Below are 19,757 nucleotides of genomic sequence, written 5' to 3'. Positions count from 1 at the left end.
GGGCGATGTCTCCTCTCGTCTTACTGTATAACTTCATGTTTTTGGACTCTACTATTTTGGTTTATAGGCAAAACTGTAAAATGTAATAAAACACCCCAAGGATAAGTTAGTCTTGCTCCAGAAACTCGTAGGAGAGAGTATTTCTGCCCCTAATATAGTGACGTCCCAAGAGTAGACAACAAACGCACATTGCCTCGTCTGTCTCGGAATTCTTTCATCCTGATTTAGATCTTTGGCACTTGTGGTTCTGAAGAAGTGTTTATGATGTTGGTATCCAGCACTGTATTTAGCTAGTTTTTTTAAATGAGGTGTGATTTAATTTTAATTTAGTGTTTTTTTATTTCTCCCAGGATGCTTTGCTGACCCTGGGCTCCGTCATAGACATTCCACGTCTACAGGAAGCCATCAAAGATGCCATAGCAGCCGTCCTGCCAAAAGTGGTAAGCGGACCACCGCGTTCACTCGTTAATCGCCATGTCTGTTTATTGTATACGTATCGAATTTCTCGTTTTGTCTAAGAATGCATTGACGCAAAATGCGTTGGGGAAACAGAGAACGCGTGTAGATGAATTGATTTATAATAATTAGGACTCTGGGCTTTCAAAATATTTATTGAATCAACGATTCCAATAGCATGTACACGTATTAGTAAATTCACTGCACTTGATATTATTTACTCCTAATACGAAGGAGAACCCAACCCTGCCATGATGATCAGTCAGCCAGTTTGCGAGTTTGTTGGCAAGACTGCTGGCGCGGAAGATAAATCAGAGATGCTCAAAAGGGCTTCTTGAAGCAGCCAATCCGCGGCAGCAGAGCAGTCACTGGGAGCTCTTTCTGCACATGCTCACAAGGGGTCTTGTTAACCTCTCCAAGCACTTCCACTAAGCCAGATCCGGAGTTGACTAGCAGTTGGTATACCGCGTGAGCGCGCACAGCAGGACATGGGGGACACGGAAACGCAGAATCCCTGAATGCATTGACAAGAGGGACCACACAAAGATTTAAAGAGCAAACTCATCAATCCTACACATTAAACTGCATAACATTGCTGGTGTCTCACTTTCAAGTTGTTTGCGAGTGCATTCGAGTGCAGCAAATTGAGAGTGAAAAAATCATTACCATGCCCCATGTCGTCTAGATCCCTTATTAACCAAAAGAACTGACAATCACCTTCCACAGCAGAGTTAAGTAGGACATCTTATCTTATCTACAAGCAAAGAGGTTAAAACTCTGCAATGAGATCCTTTACTCTCAAAACTCATACCAGAAAATGAATTGCTTGCTATGTGCGAATGGGGGCAGCAAATGAGAATTGTGAAATATTCATGAGTACAACATATCTTTTGGGATTCTTTAATGAAAACAGATCCATGCAAATGCGGAGCCGTCCTTTGTAGAGTGCCCAGGGACAGTCAGCTGCACGCACGGCCAGAATTCATAATTAGCCACGTGCCTCGGCCGCGGCACACGGGCAACTGGGCGCTTCAAGGCAGTTTTAACCTTGACGTCGCCTGTCTTTATTAGAGAAAAATAAACTAGTGTCCATCGCTATTTTCCACGATTGTCTGAATAATTCTGGTGGCTGAGAGTTGGATTTGCTACAAGCTGACACCTGACGCACACTACAAGAGTTGAAAGAAAGTTTATAGAAGTTCAACGTTTCACTAATCTGCTCGGTTGCTATTTGTTCAAAGAACTCAAGAAGAAAAACAATTCGAGTTCTTAATTTGTCTGAAATTCAAGCTACATTTTTTGGTCTCCAAGTTCACAGGCTTGCATTTATCTTTGTTGCATTCATCTATGCGACAATAGAATTATCATATAATAATGATAATAATGATAGTAATCATAGAATTCTACCCGATGATAGAATTATCAAATAATTAATGATATAATTAATATACTGCTCCGCCACCTCATGGATATATTCTTATTGTTGTCTCGATTCGAACCGATGTGGACTTATCTCGCTGATAGAATCAAGAAGATTGAATTCAGTAGCTGTTCATCAAATATAAAGGATTAGAGTGCCTTAAAAATCAGCCGCTGCTCCCCAAAGGTACCTCCTTTTCTCAGCATCCCCAACAATCCTTTTAGGTACCCTAGGGGAGGCTCTTCCTCTACCATCTGCTCTCTCATCCATGGAGAACAATGTTGGAATTGAACCAAGCTCCAGCTTCTAAAGTTGGCTTCCTTAACATCTAGATAAGGTGAACATCTATGTCAGCGGTTACTGAGCCATGAGACAACAAGGAAGAGCTGAGATCTTAGGTCTAATTTTATCATTACAGTTTTTAGAACCTTTTAATGATAACCTCATGGATTTGCTGTCACACGCGCTTTAGTCCTAAACCAAACTAGGTGATGTTCCTCTGGAAACTCAACACGTGGCTAGGCATCCTACGGAGCTGACCTTGGGTTAAGGTGAACACTTAGGTCAACTCCTGAGCCAAGTTGCTTGGTGAGGAGCAAGTTCACCAAGTACTTATTGCCAAGTGGCACTCGAGACAGATTAAAGGTTAGTTATGAATTTTGGGGACTCAACTCATGAATTTACCCCAAAGAAGGAAATTAGGTTTTTAATCTGTGCTTTATCTGTGATGAGTTTAACGCCCTTTCTTATAAGAGCTACTTGAGTTTTGCCAAGCGATGAGTAAGCGATCGATGCAAATAATTTGGAAAACTTGTGCTGTGCTTGATTTGCTTTCTACTCCAGCGGCGCCCGAAAGCCGGAGGAAAAGCACTTGAACAAGTGAATTTGTTAATGATGTTCCCGTGACATTGCATTATCCAAGGGAGCTTTATTGAGCGTGAAATTGGGATCAACTCTGAGTCATGGAATGAAAGAAAAGAGGTACCATCTGCTATAGTTCAGAACAGAATCCCATTTGTGCATCAACATTCTGCCAGGAACACAACGGCGTCATTTTACCGGCCCCAGTCCGGCACCAAACGCCACGTGTCAACCCACCATAATGCGGCATCTTCGTTACAGACCCAGGGGGGCTACAAAGTAACAAGCGTCACAAGTACTGGAGCAAGATAACAGATATAAGGGCTTTCCAATGGCCACCAGAAGGTGCTAACTTATCCCATATCAGTAACAATAATAGCAATAATAGAATAATAACAATAATAGAATAATAACAATAATAGAATATGTCGGCAGATCAGTCCTATTCGGCCCAATTTTTATGCTGCAAAGACTCGAACCTTAATGTTTTTTTTTTTAATCTGTATCGGTTATAGGGAATTATCATTCACATTCAATTTGATTTGATCGTGTGACTGAGCCACTTAAGGATGAATGGTTTTTTGGGGTTTTTTTTTAGAACATCTGTCACTTTTACCTAAATCCTGCATTTTACGGTTCTGCAAACTAAATAAGGTCAATGTGGTCAATGTAATGGTGTATAAGACTTACAGTAACTAAACTATATGTATTAGAACCTTTCTTTATGGTTAAAGCACGATTATTCTTCCCCATTAAGTTATCTCTCCCCTGCTGTGAAGTTGCTGATGGTTGTTGATTGGCTCAGGCAGCCTTTACAATATTTTGCCACATTTAGCCACTTATCCCAGCCTTTACTTTTACAATTTCAACAATTATGCTGATTTTGAAAACAAAAAACACATGCTCTACCTATTTTTATTTTTTTTTACTATATATTAGTCTTATTAAAGGTGGCAGTTCCACTTAAAGGAGGTTATAAGTCAGACCCAGGCATTATGGTCAATGTATATTATTTAAAGAGACAGCTGTCCTGATCCAGTCTAAATATATTCTTAGTTTATGTTTTTTTTCTTTTTTAAAGGTTATTTAACAATGCCTAACCTCCTGTCACGCTAAATCAGCTGCTTCATCTCGTACCTTCCATAAGATCAGCTCCTAGAAGGAAAAAAATAAACAGAATAATCTTATATTTTAAAGATCGGTGGGTTTGTCATTGGTACGTGAACGGTAGGGTCCCTCTATAGGTCGCAGAAGCTAAAAAAAATATAAAAAAATCTTTTTTCTTTTATTGTTGGGGAAACGTCTCAAAGAACTCAGTCTAAGAATGGCTTTTTTTCTAAGTATGGTCCTTTGTTGTCTCTTCACAATATAAAGTTACTGCACCTTTTAAGATGAAGAGAGGGGGGTAAAGATCATCGTTTCGTTCTAACACTTTCAAGAAAAGTCAACAAAGAACATTAAAGAAAAACCATTTGGGTCGGAGTCTTTCAACAAAACACAGGACTTTCTTCTTCTTTTTTTTTATATTTCTTTAATATCGATTCTATTTTATATAAAACCATCATGAAAGAAGCAAACTTTTATTTGAAAGGTTGATAACAAAGCTGAAATGCCGTACATCCCAAAAATGCAGAGACAAACACAATTATGTCTTGTAGGATTTAGTCCTTGAGTCATTATGTGAGACTCTTCACTGGTGTTTAGGATCTTCTTGTCAACGTTCAACAGCTAATCTCGGACCTTCGACTCTCTTCAACATGTGTCCAACCTGGCGTATTGTACTGAGAACAGAAAAGAAACTTTAATTAACCACAACGTATCATCAGAAGACTTTGGGCCTCAACACCCAAGGGGCCAGACTTATGGTGCAACGGTCACCAGTATGACCCAATACAAGAACTAGGACCACCTGTCTCATGGCTTTCTGAGAAGCTTGTGCTGACAACACTTAAGTCATGTCACCCCTAAACAGGGACGGACTGGTGAAGATGCTGGCCTAAGTGCAGCCGATATGCTGCCACAATCTGTGTTTTTAAGCCTTTTGTGCCAAATGGAGTGGAAGTCAGATTATATTATTTTCCATATACATTTGATAAATATGGAGGTTCTTAAAGCTCTCAAGTTTCTGCGTTTACTATGTCAGATTCCCATTTAATTCTATTGTTTCTATTATCGGTGTCTGAGCCAGAGGCGATGCCGTTGAGCTACCCCTTGAGCTACCCGGTCCGACTAAAGGGTTTGAGATGATTGTACATTGGATCTGTGGAAGGCAATTCTAAATAAATAAAAAAATGTCTAGTACACAAACTTTTATTTTTAATGTGTGTTCGAGTCAATTCAGCATGGGCACCGATGCAATTTACCGCATGCAAATAGGTGCAGGCATTCTTTAGTTATTTGAGTTAGAACATGAGAATTTAACTCCTCCCTTGGCTGCCTCTATTGAAACCAGGAAGCATTCTTAGGTACACTTCCTGCACATGCTCAGTAGCATATATGCTACCAGAGTTCAGATAGCAAACATTTGGATATGGGGCTGCGGCGTTCCTTTAAACATAGGTTAAGGCATTGATATCTTTTCTAATTCGCTCGGCACTAATGTACTTGGTTGTTTCTTTTAGGCTCTCATTAGCAGGTCAGATAATTAACAGAGTAATAGAATTAACCTTTTCATTCATTTTGTTTTCTTCTGCTCTCCCCGCCAACATAATTTGTTTGGTCAGATCAGTGAGAAGCTACATCATGTACATGGAACAGACAGACATTGAAAGGGAAACAATTATCAGACATTAGCATTTCCATTATGAGGTCTATTTTCAGCCCTGATGATTTTTGCCTCATTTAATTCCTTTCTCTTATTTGTTCCCTTGGCGGGATTAATTGTATCTTCTCTTGTTTACCACGAACATTTCTCTGGCACGGAAGCTATTGATCTATTCTAGCCTTTGTACTGTGAGTGACATTGCTGGGCGGGGAAGAGATATTTAGGACTTATGAAAAACACTGCAACCCGCTTACAACTTGGAGAAACGACCATCCGGAACTCTAAAGATTCTTGTAGAACTTTTAAGTATGAGGAACTTGAGTTCTTGGAAAGAACTTGTTTGGAGAAATGACCTTGTGTTCCATCTCGCAAAGCGTTCTGCTTACCATTTAATCTAGACTTGTAACATAGAGGACAACTCTTCCTTACAAAGAAGAACAAGAAGAACCTTTAAAAGAGGGGAATCTTCTGGTCCTTAAGATAAAGTGGAAGTGACAGCGCCTGGTCATGGATCCTACAGGTATGGCATGTACTTATCTTTGTGTTTTTTAGAATATCGGACTCCCACTCACAGCACCAGACCTCCTATAGGGTCCTGACACTCACATAATGCAGTTGGCCAGGAAAGAAGACAGAAGAACAAAATGCATCTGGCTCTTAAATACAGTCTTCAGGAAATTACAGAGAGCTTGGGTTCCTCTGTCTGCTCCGAAAAATCAATATCACCTAGTTAATGCCATTCCTCATACTATACGGTGTGCACCAAAAGAGGACCATCGGCTGCCCCTTTATCATTAAAGATCCACCAGGAACCAAGGGTCGTCCTAGCCAGAGACCCATCTCATTGCGAGGACCAGTTTGATGACACTGTAGACCTTCTAGGTTCACAAAAGGAACATTATGATGGCTCTGGCACAGGGAACCAAAGTTCCAAAACAAATGGTATCATCAATGGTTTTGTCAGAGCAAATTCTTCTCTGTAGGAACCATAAAATGCCGAGGTATGACTATCCTAGACCATTTATTACGCATGGTCTATCACTATACCACCAGTAATACGTTTAAGAGATGTTTGTAGACTAGCTGGAATTGTTTGAGTCGTATAAATGATGACGGCCGCCATCCTTCACGTTTCTGTTCCCCTTTGCAAACCTCTTCGGTCTCTTGCAGGACAATGCCTTTATCTACCTGTTGCACGCAGAGGGCCGGCTGGTGTGCGGAGACCCTTCTCACGAGCTGCCTCAGGAAGGGAAACTCAGGTAAGGGACGTCTTTTTTACTCGTAACGCCGTCTTCTCTGATCCACTCATACAACCCCTTAAGGGTGAATTACGTTTTTGTGGACAAATGAAATGAATCGCTGCTTAAGACCGGATTCCTGCCGTGATTTATATTATAAACAAAATAAAATATTCAGAAATAAGAAGGTTATCAGATTATTACATTTATAAGACAGCCTGGAGTAAAAGAGGTTTTACTCGGAAGAGATCTGTCATCCAGGCCAACACATACTCCAATCCTGGAAAACACTTTCTGTCTGAATGTGAGTGGTGAGAGTTGTTGAGTTGAGAGGGTCTGTGAAGGTTACTCGCTGCTGCTTTTGAGTTTATTCTACACCTAAGCCTTTGTAACAAAGTAATAGAGGTTGAAAAAAAGTTTAACCCCTGCTGTTGCTCCAGAAGAAGGCAAAAAAAAACCAATTGTGTCTCAAATAAGGGAAAAATACCTAATCTAATATTTGGGGTTTAAAATTTTTTTATTTTAAGCAGAGATGTTATAGAGGGATGTGTCTCGCAATTCTAATAGATTCATATAAAAAAACAACAGATCTGTCATCTTGCAAAGTCCTACATTTTATAACTTAAAAAGCCTGGTTGTCAAGACTGTCCTGGGAATATTGGGGACTATTGGCAGATATGTGGAATTTTACAAATTCTGTAACTATGACATCACATTCCATGGCAAAATTCCCGAGTCAGACAGAATATTTGGAAGGTATTGTTCTAAAATGCTACAAAAGAAAAATCTGGCTCAGTTCTAGATTATATTATTAGCCTTTAAGACCATTTTATTATAATAATAATAATAAAAAGAAACATCTCTGGGCTGAAACATTCGATCCGAAATAAAAATAATAAGTAAATCTGCTAAATCCAGCGATGATGTACAGAAATTCACATTCACGCTCCCCGAAGCCACTAAAAGTGTAAATGTCGGAAATCGATTTATTTTTCATTAGATTCATGCCCTGGTGGCTTTTCGTGAAGCAGAACCCTGTAAGGACATCTTTTTTATTTTTTTTGCGATGTTGTATTTATGAAACATCAAATGTTTTATGTGTTTTACTAAGACGTTCAATTATTATCTTCTCGCAAACATCCGTGGAGCACTGGTAACAGGTTTTATATGTGCCATTTTTAATATAACTGGTATGACATCATATCCTGCCGCGAAGACAAGGTAAGTTAGAAGGGGGGGGGAATGGTAGACGAAGACGATCACGAAGATCTTTGTGGTGTGTGTCTTCGTCTTCGCCTACGTTTTACCGCCGCTGTCTTCTCTTCGTGTTCGTTTTCATGTTCGCCCGAAGACGAATGCACAAGTCTAATAATTATTATAATAATAATATCACGGATCTATAATTTTTTTTTTTACTTTTCTGTGTCTGGCACACGTAGGATTCATCGAAATAATTTCATTTGGGGTGACATGAAGGCTAATTGTTCCTCCTGAATCAGTGAGCCCTGCAGCCCTACTAATTAGCCCGAGCGCAAATTGATGTCATAAAAGTCTTCAGACTGCATCTTCACTGCGAGATAAAATAATCCCCCCCCCAGCAGGTTAATTCCATCTTTAAAGGAACAGGAACCTATGGTCTCTATAGGTGCCACTTGGGAGGCTACCTGTAATATCAATCTAGCCCACCCCAGATATTTCATCCGTTTTAACTAAATATGATATATTTGACGGAATTAAATGGCACCTGAGGCTTTTAATTGAGTTCACGTCCACAAAAAATTTACATTTCCTTATCCACTCCCAATACTCCATATTGCTGAAAATTCACTTTTTTCTACCATATGCTATTTTTTTTTCTCCTATCTCTCTTGATTTACTTAAAGGGAAAATGTAACACGAAAATCAGACAAACGCGTGTTCAGACTTCCAACCGTCGATACGATCCTGGATTTAGGAGGGGCAGATAAACCTGGATCATATTTGGGGAGATTGACACGAAAAAAAATTGCATTATTTTATGACATCTGCGAGTTTCAATTAGCGAAAGCCTTTAAAGCCATTGCTTTTAGACAGTTGCCCTCGTACTGGCAAAGCATCATGGGAATTGTAGTCCCTTAAAAGCTACCCTTTTCATCCTGTTTACTGCAATGGAAGCCGTGTTGGGGGATGGGGTGGGATTTTCCTGAGGATTAATCGCGGTCACCTATTTATGTTTTTTATGAAGGGGAAACACATTTCATGCCGAGAGAAGATTAATTTTATTAAACTATGAAATTAGCGATATATATATATATACCATGTGAGGCTGATCCCATAATTCAATTATATCGCACGTGTCGCCTGAATCTTGCCCCCTTCGCTCCTGCTCAGCTCGAGCGCCAGTCTGTACAGAAATCTTACTTTCCGCGCTCTCTTGAAAGCATCGTTTGATTAGAGCGCAAGCTTAAGTCTTAATATGAAAGTATCTTGCCGATAGAGCGCATACACTAACATACGGATTAGTGGGACATTAGCTTTAAATAGTGTTTGTGGCAGTTGTGCAGAATATAAAAAAAAATGCCAATCGCATCCCTAGTTTGCACCCACCAAATTAATTCTACATTATAAAACGCTATCCTTGGAAAATGTGTCCGTCAATAAGGGGTGAGCTAACCCTGAATAATGTATAGATCAAATTTTTATTTCAAAATAATCTCAGTGATTTCATTATACATGCAGGGCAGCAGAAGGTCACTGAGGTTTTGCCCTCGTAATGTATAGGAAGTCCCTGCGCATGGTCTTTCCACGGCTTGAGAACAGATCAGCTTGTATGTGAGGTTCTTAGGCAATGCCGAGAGAAAATCGTTACAGCTTGCCTTGATCCATACATTTGCTTGTAACGGTGGTTTTCTACAGTGCGCAGAATGCTTTTAAACACAATTTAGATAATTGAGTCCTTTTTATATCTAAGGACAAATTATCTCAAAATTGCTTAAATTCTACTGCTGGACAGAAAAAGAATGCCATGATCCGCACTATGATATCTGCACGCGCATTCTAAATAATATATAATAATAAAAATATTCATGGCTAAGCTGAATTGGATGTCGGTTCCTTAAATGTCATCACCAAGTGCCCCTCCAGCCCCCCGGATAGGATCAGACCCATTCTGCCCCATCTAGTCTGCCCGTTTTAAACCTGTACCACTTCTGCTAAGAGGCTATTCCACTTATCTACCACCGTCCCAGTAAAGTAAAACTTCCTTAAGCTACATTAAAACCTCTGACCCTCTTGTTTTTGTCCAAGCAGTACATAATATTCTAACCGGCCAGTGCTCTTAAATAAAATAACACACTTTATAGAGGAACGGCAATATATTTCTCCATGAATAAATCCTGCCTGCTGGAAACCATAAGCTGGGTTGCGGATCAATACACAAAAAAACGAAGCAAGTCCAAGAGGATTGAAGAAAGCGGTAAGCGGAGAATCTAGCGGGATGCGCGATGAAGTAGCGAGAAGAACAAGATATTGTTACATTGTATCGGTGGATTAGTCGGGGACGTCGAGGATGCCACCAGGACATCCACATCCGCCAGGTCTGCCTCTATCTCTATTTGATATATGGAAGCGCAGCAGAAAGAGAAGGTATCAATAGGAGGATTAGTTCTCTGCTCATCTCTTTTACTGATGGATATTTTCTCTCTAGTAGGAGTAAAAAAAAATAAAAAAAATCTCAGTATTAAAAAGTAAAAGCATACATATATATGTACTTTTATTTTTTTAATATAAAAATAATATTATTATTATTATTTTATAGAAAAATATTTTTATATTAAAAAATACAAGTATATATATATATATATAGATGCTTTTATTTTTTAATATAAAAAATATCCTATTATTTTATATTTAAAAAAAAAATTATATTAACAAATAAAAGTATATATATATATATATATATATATAGAACTTTTATTTTTTAATATAAAAATAATCCTATAATTGTATAAAATATTCAATCTAGTTATATATTCTCACATCTCTCCGGAGGAAGGTTCCCCTGAACAATTTGAGTTAGTTTCCGCGACACCAAGTAGATTGCAAGCTCACAAGGGCAGGTCCCAATGTTCCTTTAACATTAACATAATTTAGTTTCTAGACCCATTCCCTGCTGTTTCTACACATTATTGGGGCTTTTAGGGCTGTAGAACCCTGTGATATCCTCACACCCAGAGAACATTCCGAGCGCCTAGAAAAGAGGGGCATCAGGGGAGGAAAGAGAGGCATCAGGGATTTGGGAAATTAAAGAGGCTCTGTCCCTTTTAAAGATGGGTTTTTCTGTGCTGTTTGAGAGCAGAGATGAAGCTCCCCGGGGAGACTTTGTAACGGTTTCACCTGGCACGCTCGCTTTAGCTGTAAAAACGATTCCGCTGCCATTTCAATTATTTTGTTGACTTGAAAATAAGTTATAAAAGCCAATAAATATTATTCTCTGCAGTTTTAAGAGACAGAAGATGAGATCATCAATTTTACAAAAAAAAAAAATAGGAAAAAGTAGCTTTATAATCTCGGCCAGGAAAATAAATGTGTACATTTTTATGGTGAAGGTGGATGGTGGTGAGTGTCTGGCAAGCACGGTGTGATATTACACCGGATGCAATTATCTGAGGGTTTTTGCTGGTACATATTGTCACAGGAGCCTCCGTGACTTGGGAGGCGGCTGGGGGCTATATTTCCCATTATAGACAATGGACCCCTGCATTGCATAACATACTTCTAGTAGGCACTAATAGCAGCACAATATCTAGGTCATTTGCTTAGGAGTACAGGCTCGCTCGCTCGCTCGCTCGCTCACTCACTCACTCACTCACTCACTCACTCACTCACTCACTCACTCACTCACTCACTCACTCACTCACTCACTCACTCACTCACTCACTCACTCACTCACTCACTCACTCACTCACTCACTCACTCACTCACTCACTCACTCACTCACTCGACCCCAGTTGTCCCCCTTCACCCTACCTGCCTGACCAATATTATTGGTTCTGATGGCAGGATTGTGTAAGTTGGTGTGGTTTTCTGTTATAACTAATTTGCATATGATCTGCATATTGTGTTTTACATATGGTGTGATGCATGCTGGTTTTAACTCACCGCAACATTTTGAAAGGCTCTTGGAGGCTGGTAGTGATTGTTTCCTCAATAAAGTTAGATTCCTGTTTAGCATCAATTGTGTATTGTCTTGTTATTGGATAGGAGCCTCACTTCTGGGGTCAAGTTAGTATCTGTATCTGTATCTGTATCTGTGACTGTGCATAGAGTAAATGTGTGAGGTTAAGTGCTCTTTACTTTTTATTGCATTATGGACTCCTCCAGGCCCTTTTTTTGTGTGTGCTTTAGCACTGGCCTTTTGGCTAGGTGTGCAGTGCATACAGGAGAAAAATTCAAACACCAGCCAAATAGGCTGAGACTTCCTTGGGGAGCACTTTGTATATAGTTTCACACAATTTGCACTGTATTTTTTCTTGCACAGAGCACGTGTGGTTTTTACTTTTTTATATTTTTTGTCAATGCAGTCGAAAGCGAGAGCGCAAGTGGACGGACACGGTAATTGTAAGTTGTTTTTGATTCACTGAAAAGCCATGATGGAGCCGGGTCCCCTAAAAAGGTCTGTTTTTTCTGGTGAGGAGGGTTAGGTTAGGTAGCTCTTCTGAGAGTCCCAACCCTTATGGGGAGGGACCAAGAAGATGTGGCCCACCTGCAGGCCTTATGGCCAGGGAGGGAAAGAAAGGGCCCCATATCCTTCGGGAGTGTGACCCCGAAGAAAATGAAGAAGACTTGGTGTCCACTGTGGCCTTACCTCACTTTGGCACTTTTTTATTTTTTCTTCACAGCAAAGCACCTGCCTGTCTGACTAATATTATTGGTTCTGATGTCAGGATTGAGTAAATTGGTGTGGTTTTTTGGTATAACTAATTTGCATATAATCTGCATATCGTGTTTAACATATGGTGTGATGCATGCTGGTTGTAACTCACCGCCACCCTATTGAAAGGCTCTTGAAGGCTGGCGGTGATTGTTTCCTCAATAAGGTTAGTTCTTGTTATATTTCTGAATAAGTGCTGTCTTGTTTGAGAAAGGCTTGTTGTTGCTGTGCTTTTGTATAATATTGTGCTGCCAAGGTTCTCAAAGAGTTGTATTTCTCACTGCCCTTGGCACTTGATTTTCACATATACATATTCCAGGTGTGGGTAGTGTAAAGTATTAATTGAAGCAGATGGGTCAGACTTGCAGGTGGTTTGTGGCTGTGTTTGGTTCCCTGCCTGTTTTTTTTTTATTAATAGTGATGCTTTTGTTTTAGCGTTTGGGGCTGTTTATTGACTTTGTGACCCATTGATGGCTGTTGGTTAACATTAGTGACTTCAGGACTAGACTAGAACCCCCTTAAGGCAGATATTTGCATGTAGGTTTTGCCACCATCTGCCACTGAGGTTACCTTTTAATTTTTGGACATGTGTGTTTTTGACAAATTAATTTTAATTTTATGACTTCTTAGTGTGACGACCACTTTTATGACATCATGGGTGATGTCTCAGTCCCCTCTTAACATCTTAATAAATGGTAAGCTCCCAAGAGCAGGATCCTCTTCTCCTTCTGTACCAGTATGTTTTCAAACCAGTTAATAGTATTGTCTATTTTGTAAATGTTACATTTTAGTCTCTTTTGTTGTAACAGTGCTCCGGAATCGGCTGGTGCTGTATACATACAATGTAATAATCATATGAATGCATGGCATCATACTGCGAGGTAGTGTGTGTGACATCATACAGCGTGGTAGTGTGTGTAAGATATTCTGGAATAGTGTGTGAAGTTGTATGCTGCGTGCTTGTGGACTGCAGTGTAACTTCGCGAAGTGCACTTCGCGTTGGTATATCACAGGTCTCGATTTGGACGCCTTAAATGTTGATAATGTGAATTTCCTGGGTGTGTGTCGTTGTGTTATAGTGTGATCTGAGTTGTGATGCTGTGTACTGTGTTGTGTGTAGTTGTGTTATAGTTGTGTCTTGCGTCTTAGTGTGGTGAGGTGTGGATTTACAGCTCATTCTCTGTCTCCTGCAGTTTTTCTGTGTGATTTGTTAGTTGCAGGGGAGGTTAAACCACTCTGTGACCTGCTGGAATAAATCACTTTAAGTAAACAGAGTGAGATTGATTCATCCCATCACTGCATGCCGGATGCACACTGTGTTTGCTGAGATGCTAACACACAGTAGCCCCTGACTGCTTTTCATAAAGCTGGTTTCAAGAACAAAGGAACTCATTCAAAATCACTATAAAGTGTTAAAATTTGAGGGACATATTTCAATGTCACACCCTAGACAGGGCCAGAAATCTCATGCTGAGGAGTCCCATTAAGGACGAAACAGCTGTCCATGAGTGGTGATCTGGCTACTGCACCTCTTACCCGAGTATTGTCAATGGCTGTACAGCGAGCAATTACTTTCAAGGGATCCATGAATAAAGTGGATATAGAGGCAAAAGGTGATCGTTGTTGACCTTATTTGCGTGCACCTATCCAGAATCCCTTGTGGTTGTGGCAGCACCATGAGATTTCTGAGGAAAAAATAAGCTGTCTGGTGCCTGTAGACGAGTGTTTAATAATGCTTCTACTACCCTCAAGTGTGAGTTAAAAAGCATCAGAATGCAAATGAGTTATGCTGTACCACCATCAATGTCTGGCCTGGTATTTACCGATGGAAGTTATTCTGTACCACTGTAAATGTCTGGCTCAATATATAGTGATAGGAGTCATGTTGTACCACCATCAGTGCCTGGTTCAGTATATAATGATGGGAGTTATGCTATATCACCTGCCACAGGAGCCTCCAGCCTCTGTACCTGGAGTCTGTATTTCCCCTGGATTGCATTATATACTTCCAGCAGGCGACAGTGGACACTAATTGCAGTGCAATATCTGGTTACTTTGCATGGATTTATGTTTAAATCACCCTGTACCTGGTTAGGGATACAGGGTGGCAACAGTGAGAGGGCCAGAGTTTCCCCCTTTCTCTTGCCTGTCTGATCAATATTATTGGTTCTAAAGGCAGGAATGTGTAAGTTGGTGTAGTTTTCTGTTATAACTAATTTGCATATGATCTGCATATTGCGTTTTACATATGGTGTGATGCATGCTTGCCATAACTCACTTCCAGCCAATTGAAAGGCTCTTGGAGGCTGGTGGTGATTGTTTCCACAATAAAGTTTGTTCCCGTTTTACCTCAATATGAGTTTTGCCTTGTTATCGGGCTAAGCTAAGGTAGGACAGGTTCTTTCTCTCTATCGAGAGAAAGTACCTGTCCTACCACTCTGTACTTTACGGACTTTTTCCAGGAACACACACGGAGAGCGCCATTGAGGATGCTTGGCGTCTCATGTGCTGTGTAAAGGACGCTCTATGGTTTGCCAGGAACCACCTGGTGTTGAGGAGGGAGCAGGTCACAGTCCATGACTGCCGCAGGCTTATCGACAGCGTGCTGAGAGACTACTCTCTCAAGAACCATCTAGAGGCTGAAGACTAGCCCCATTCTCCTCGGCCCCCTTTCCCCCATTTCCCCAGGTTTTGTTCCACTAATGTGCTAACCACATGTGCCATGTCTGGGAATGTAATTGTACACTGCTTCTACTGAGCTTTCCGTAAACTGAAGTCATCCTGTAACGTGTATTGCCCTGTGCTGCGTCGTAGTGCACTGTAATGCTGTGCTTCTGTGTACTACAGTGCCACTGAGGTTCCTAAAGAGCTATGTTTCTGGCTGTCTTTGATGCTAGTTTTGCCTGACAGTTAAGGTTTTGTCTATTTATGTACTATGTATGGATTAGGAGTCATTCTACACCACTGTCTGTGTCTGGATCACTATATAATGATAGGGAACTTTCTGTACCACTGTCTGTGCCTGGATCACTACATAATGGTAGGAGTCATGCTGTACCACTGTCTATGTCTGAATCACTATATAATGATATGATTTATACTGTACCACTGTCTGTGTCTGGCTTTGCCTATAATGATAGGAGTCATGCTGTACCACCGTCAATGCCAATGCACTTGTGAAAGTAAGAAATGAAGTGTTCCTGATTGGAGGTTAGAGGACAGTATAGGAACAAGGCCATCCTCAGGCCTCCATCGCAGTATCTACAACTCCCACTCAGCCCCCTTTCTGGTCCTCCCTGCCTACTTCTTGGTCTTCCCTACGGGTGAGTTGGCAGCCACCCTCTTGCCCGCAAGTCACATCACTGATCACCACTGCCCCGAAAAGCAGGGCATGGGAGCTTGAGCCATAGAAGCTGGATGTAAGAGACTAAATCCCCAGACAAACATCCAACTGTCACAAAATCCCACTCAAAAGCACATTTAATTCATGAAATTAGAATTCATTTACCCCATTATCATATGTAACAATATAGGTTGTCCAAATAATCCAGTCTGAATTGCGTCTTTCAGCACGATATGCAGGGGGGACCATTTCCTAGAGTAGAGAAGGCACATTCTCCAGCTTAATAATCTCAAATAACAATTCTTTATCAGCCCCGTATAAAATGGAATATACGTGTTATATGATCGATATCCTCTGACGGCTGCTGATTTGTAAATTGATTCACCTTCATTTGCCGGAAAGTAGTAATCAATCAGAAATGATTAATTATGTGCCCACAAGCAGTGATATTTAATATTTCACCCGATCTTGTCTAGAGGAGATGGATGTGCATGTGGTCCCTAAATCATTGTAGACACGAGGAATAGAGTAAATAAAAACCTTACACTTAAAGGGGCAGTAGGACCTTGTTGGTGCCACTTGGATCAGTGAAGCAAGCAATGCTTTGGAGTGGAGTTTCTAATAGAAATATTCTTATTCAATTCTAAAACCAAAAAAAATAATTATAAAACCAGCAGGGGTGATGTATAAAATGAGCTGGTGTTCCCCATATCTACAATACACTCTGGTTTTCTTGGGATGGTCCCGAATTTCATATGTGGCCCCACTGACTCACTTTTTTGAGACAGTGGGGATCAAGGGCCGGTTGGGCCGGGAGACACTATAATCTCCTCTGTCTGGCACAGAGAGCTGTGAAAGCAATGCAGGTATGGGTTGTTGCAGGACATACCTTCACATCAGCTCCCAGTTTTGCTAGCACCTCACGTTGGGCATTTACGTAAGTCGGTGTGAGGTGACCTCCAGCGCAGCTCCTGCATGGCCGCATTGTGATGCTCTGCAACTGAACGCCACAAGGTGGCTCTTCAGGTAAGGTGGGTATGGACTTTCCTATGAATGTGCATTAGCATGACGACGATGCTTATGCTGGGCCCATTCAGATCTAGTCATGCCACCTGTGAAGCTGTGTCTACATCCTCCCACCACTAGGTGGACCGTGGAGGAGGAATAGGACGTTCAGTAAATGTGTTTACTAGTTTTTTTAGTAAATTGCATACCTGGAAGCAGCTTTCTAGACCCTTGGGGCAGTGTTAAGCCCTCTCACTTTCTTACATTGCCCCCCAACCACCTCCAAATATCAAAAATCTTAATGTATGGAACCAGGAAAAGCGTCATGATTTTTATTACTCTGCTTACCAAGCCCACACTTCTTTCAGAGCCACAAGCTTTTTATTTATTAAAAGGGCATCATTAATCTTCCTGCACACTAAGCGTTTATGATAGAGATTCAATAACCCTCATAAATCTTTCTACTATGACTTGTTGAACAATATGTCATTAAAAAAAACAAGCAATGGGTTTGCTGTCGATATAAAGCATATTATTCATACAGAGCTTATCTAGCAGTAAACAAATCGTGGGTTAAATGCGTGTACAGTTACAGGCTAAGTGTGAAGGTCAAGCTTTTTATTCAGTGTCTAGGCTTTGTATTCAATGCGTGGCATTTCAGGCAAAGTGTGAAATTATTATTAGCTTTTATTTACAAAGCGCCAACAATCTCTGCAACGCTTCTTATAGTCCATACATTCAAAGGGTAACAAGGTAACAAGGGTCCTGCTCACAAGCTTACAATCTACCGAAATCTGAACAGTATTTCATGCTTTGGCAGGGCACTATATGAAATACTCACACAGGGTTGGGCAGAGTATGAAATGAAAAGGAAAAGTATGTTGGACACAGAAAAGTTAAAATAAATTGAAAACACCCCTTTACTGCAGAAATGAGGTATATTTGTGATAATTGCGGTGGAATCGTCGGAAACATTCTTTTGTAGTGATTCACAAATGGGGGCAACCAAATGGTTCAGCTCCAGGTTGTCTGACCCCGAATTAAGTTTTGATTTGATCCCCATACACGTACGCCAGTCTCAGTAACATGTTTCCTAGCAGAACACTGATGATTTACATGGATATGTAGCGTTGGATGCCAACAACTCCTATAGATTTTAGCCGCAGCTCAGCTCCCATTGGCTTCAATGGGAATGCGGCAGAGCATGTGGTGGAAATGTACTTAAGTACACTTCCTGTTTTCAGCTGCGGCAACCAGTGGGAGGAACAAAATAAAATAAAAGTCTCATTTTCCAACTGCAGTAACTTAAGAATGCCTGCACCAATTTGCATGCAGTAAAATGCATTGGAGTCCATATAAAATTTACTCCATTATACATTTTACATGAAAATATGGCTGAAGTTGTACTTTGTTGAACACAGAGGTGTTGTCTATAGTGGGCGAGATGAGCATCTAAGCCAACAGCTCTTACGATGAAACATACACTTAATTATGACACAGGTTGCCTGGTGCCACAATACAATTTGATCCGTAAGATACTGGGGGCATTTACTCTCAATATACTTCAATATATTACCCAGCTGATAATATTGTCAAAGTCCAGTGGAGCAAAATCTTTTAGCTATTATAATAACATTACTTATTTCATGATAGTTTCTCCTTAAAACTTTTCTTTCCTGCATATTTCTGAAGGGAATAAATCTTTCATGATGTATCACTATCGTTAGCCTGATCCATATCTTGACGCTCTTCAAGGAAATCTTGACCCTTGTTCCCCTGAGTCTCAATCCTCAAATTGTTCCTGCTGAGGGGTAAGTTTGTTTAATGAAGTTGGACATGCCGGTCTTGTTCAGTGCGTTACATGATGCCTCTCCGTGCACAGGGGGTCCGTGTCTCTCTGATCCCAAAGTGGAAGCCGTGTTTTACGTGTCACAGCGAGGCACGGCTGTGTTCTCACAATGCCTGATGTGTCATGTCGAATCAGGGATCCTTAGAGCCTGGAACAGGAACAAGAAGGGGATGATTCGATGAAACATGGCATGTGAAGAAGCAGCTTCGTCAGCTGGGAGCTGTGCAGTGGAAACATGCATTTACAGAGATACATAAAGCACAGTTCGGAGACGTCGGTTCTTGGGCTGGAAGAGAGGGAGCTTTTAAATTCTCAGCAAAGCAAATCCCATAAAAAAAATGTTTTTATGTTAATGACGTTTAACGGTAATTGGGAAACACTTGGCCGCGGAGCACGTTGGATCTTGGTATGTCATCATTAGCTTCAAACAAGGCAACATAATAAAGATGAATTAATAATTCCACTTAATTCCATTGGGAGAACTTAAAAGCATGTCACAAAAAAAACACTTCTATGAATGTCCATCTGGAGAAAGAATGGTGTTGTCTTCTATAGGACTTACAGATCTAAGTTCCTCTTGATGGTATCTTCAGGAGTCACAGGTTCCACCAAGTTACCATCATGAACGGTCTATTGTTTTTTCTTCTTTTCTTTTTAAATATCTTCCTAGGTATGGAAACAGGGCTCCATGCTAGCCGGATACTTTAGAAGCCATGAATATTGCGTTTAGAAGATTAAAGTCACTGATCTGATATTGTAAGTCATTTTTGAGAGTGTTAGAAGACTTCTTATCGTTCCCACCATTTCTTGCTCTCTTGATAAATCCCTCAGTCACGTATCAACCTCAAGACCGGATTTTACATCTTATGCAAAAAGCTAAAAGAGGGCATATAACGTAAGCAACAGACTA

General features: G+C 40.5%; 1 protein-coding gene across 1 annotated transcript in view; it reads left to right on the top strand.

Moving 5' to 3' along the window:
• The window catches only part of LOC149281239 (cGMP-dependent 3',5'-cyclic phosphodiesterase-like), a 252,062-nt gene that overhangs the window by 155,116 nt on the left and 77,189 nt on the right, over positions 1-19,757 (top strand). The window contains exons 3-4 of the mRNA XM_089499528.1: positions 351-440; positions 6,672-6,760. Coding sequence (XP_089355654.1) covers positions 351-440; positions 6,672-6,760 — 179 coding nt within the window. The remainder of the gene's footprint in view (positions 1-350; positions 441-6,671; positions 6,761-19,757) is intronic.

This window comes from Sceloporus occidentalis, unplaced genomic scaffold (genome assembly GCF_023333645.1).
Source record: "Sceloporus occidentalis isolate IW3139 unplaced genomic scaffold, rSceOcc1.0.p SCAF_137, whole genome shotgun sequence".
Taxonomy (NCBI): Eukaryota; Metazoa; Chordata; class Lepidosauria; order Squamata; family Phrynosomatidae; genus Sceloporus; species Sceloporus occidentalis.
This window is presented reverse-complemented; position numbering and strand designations above follow the sequence as displayed.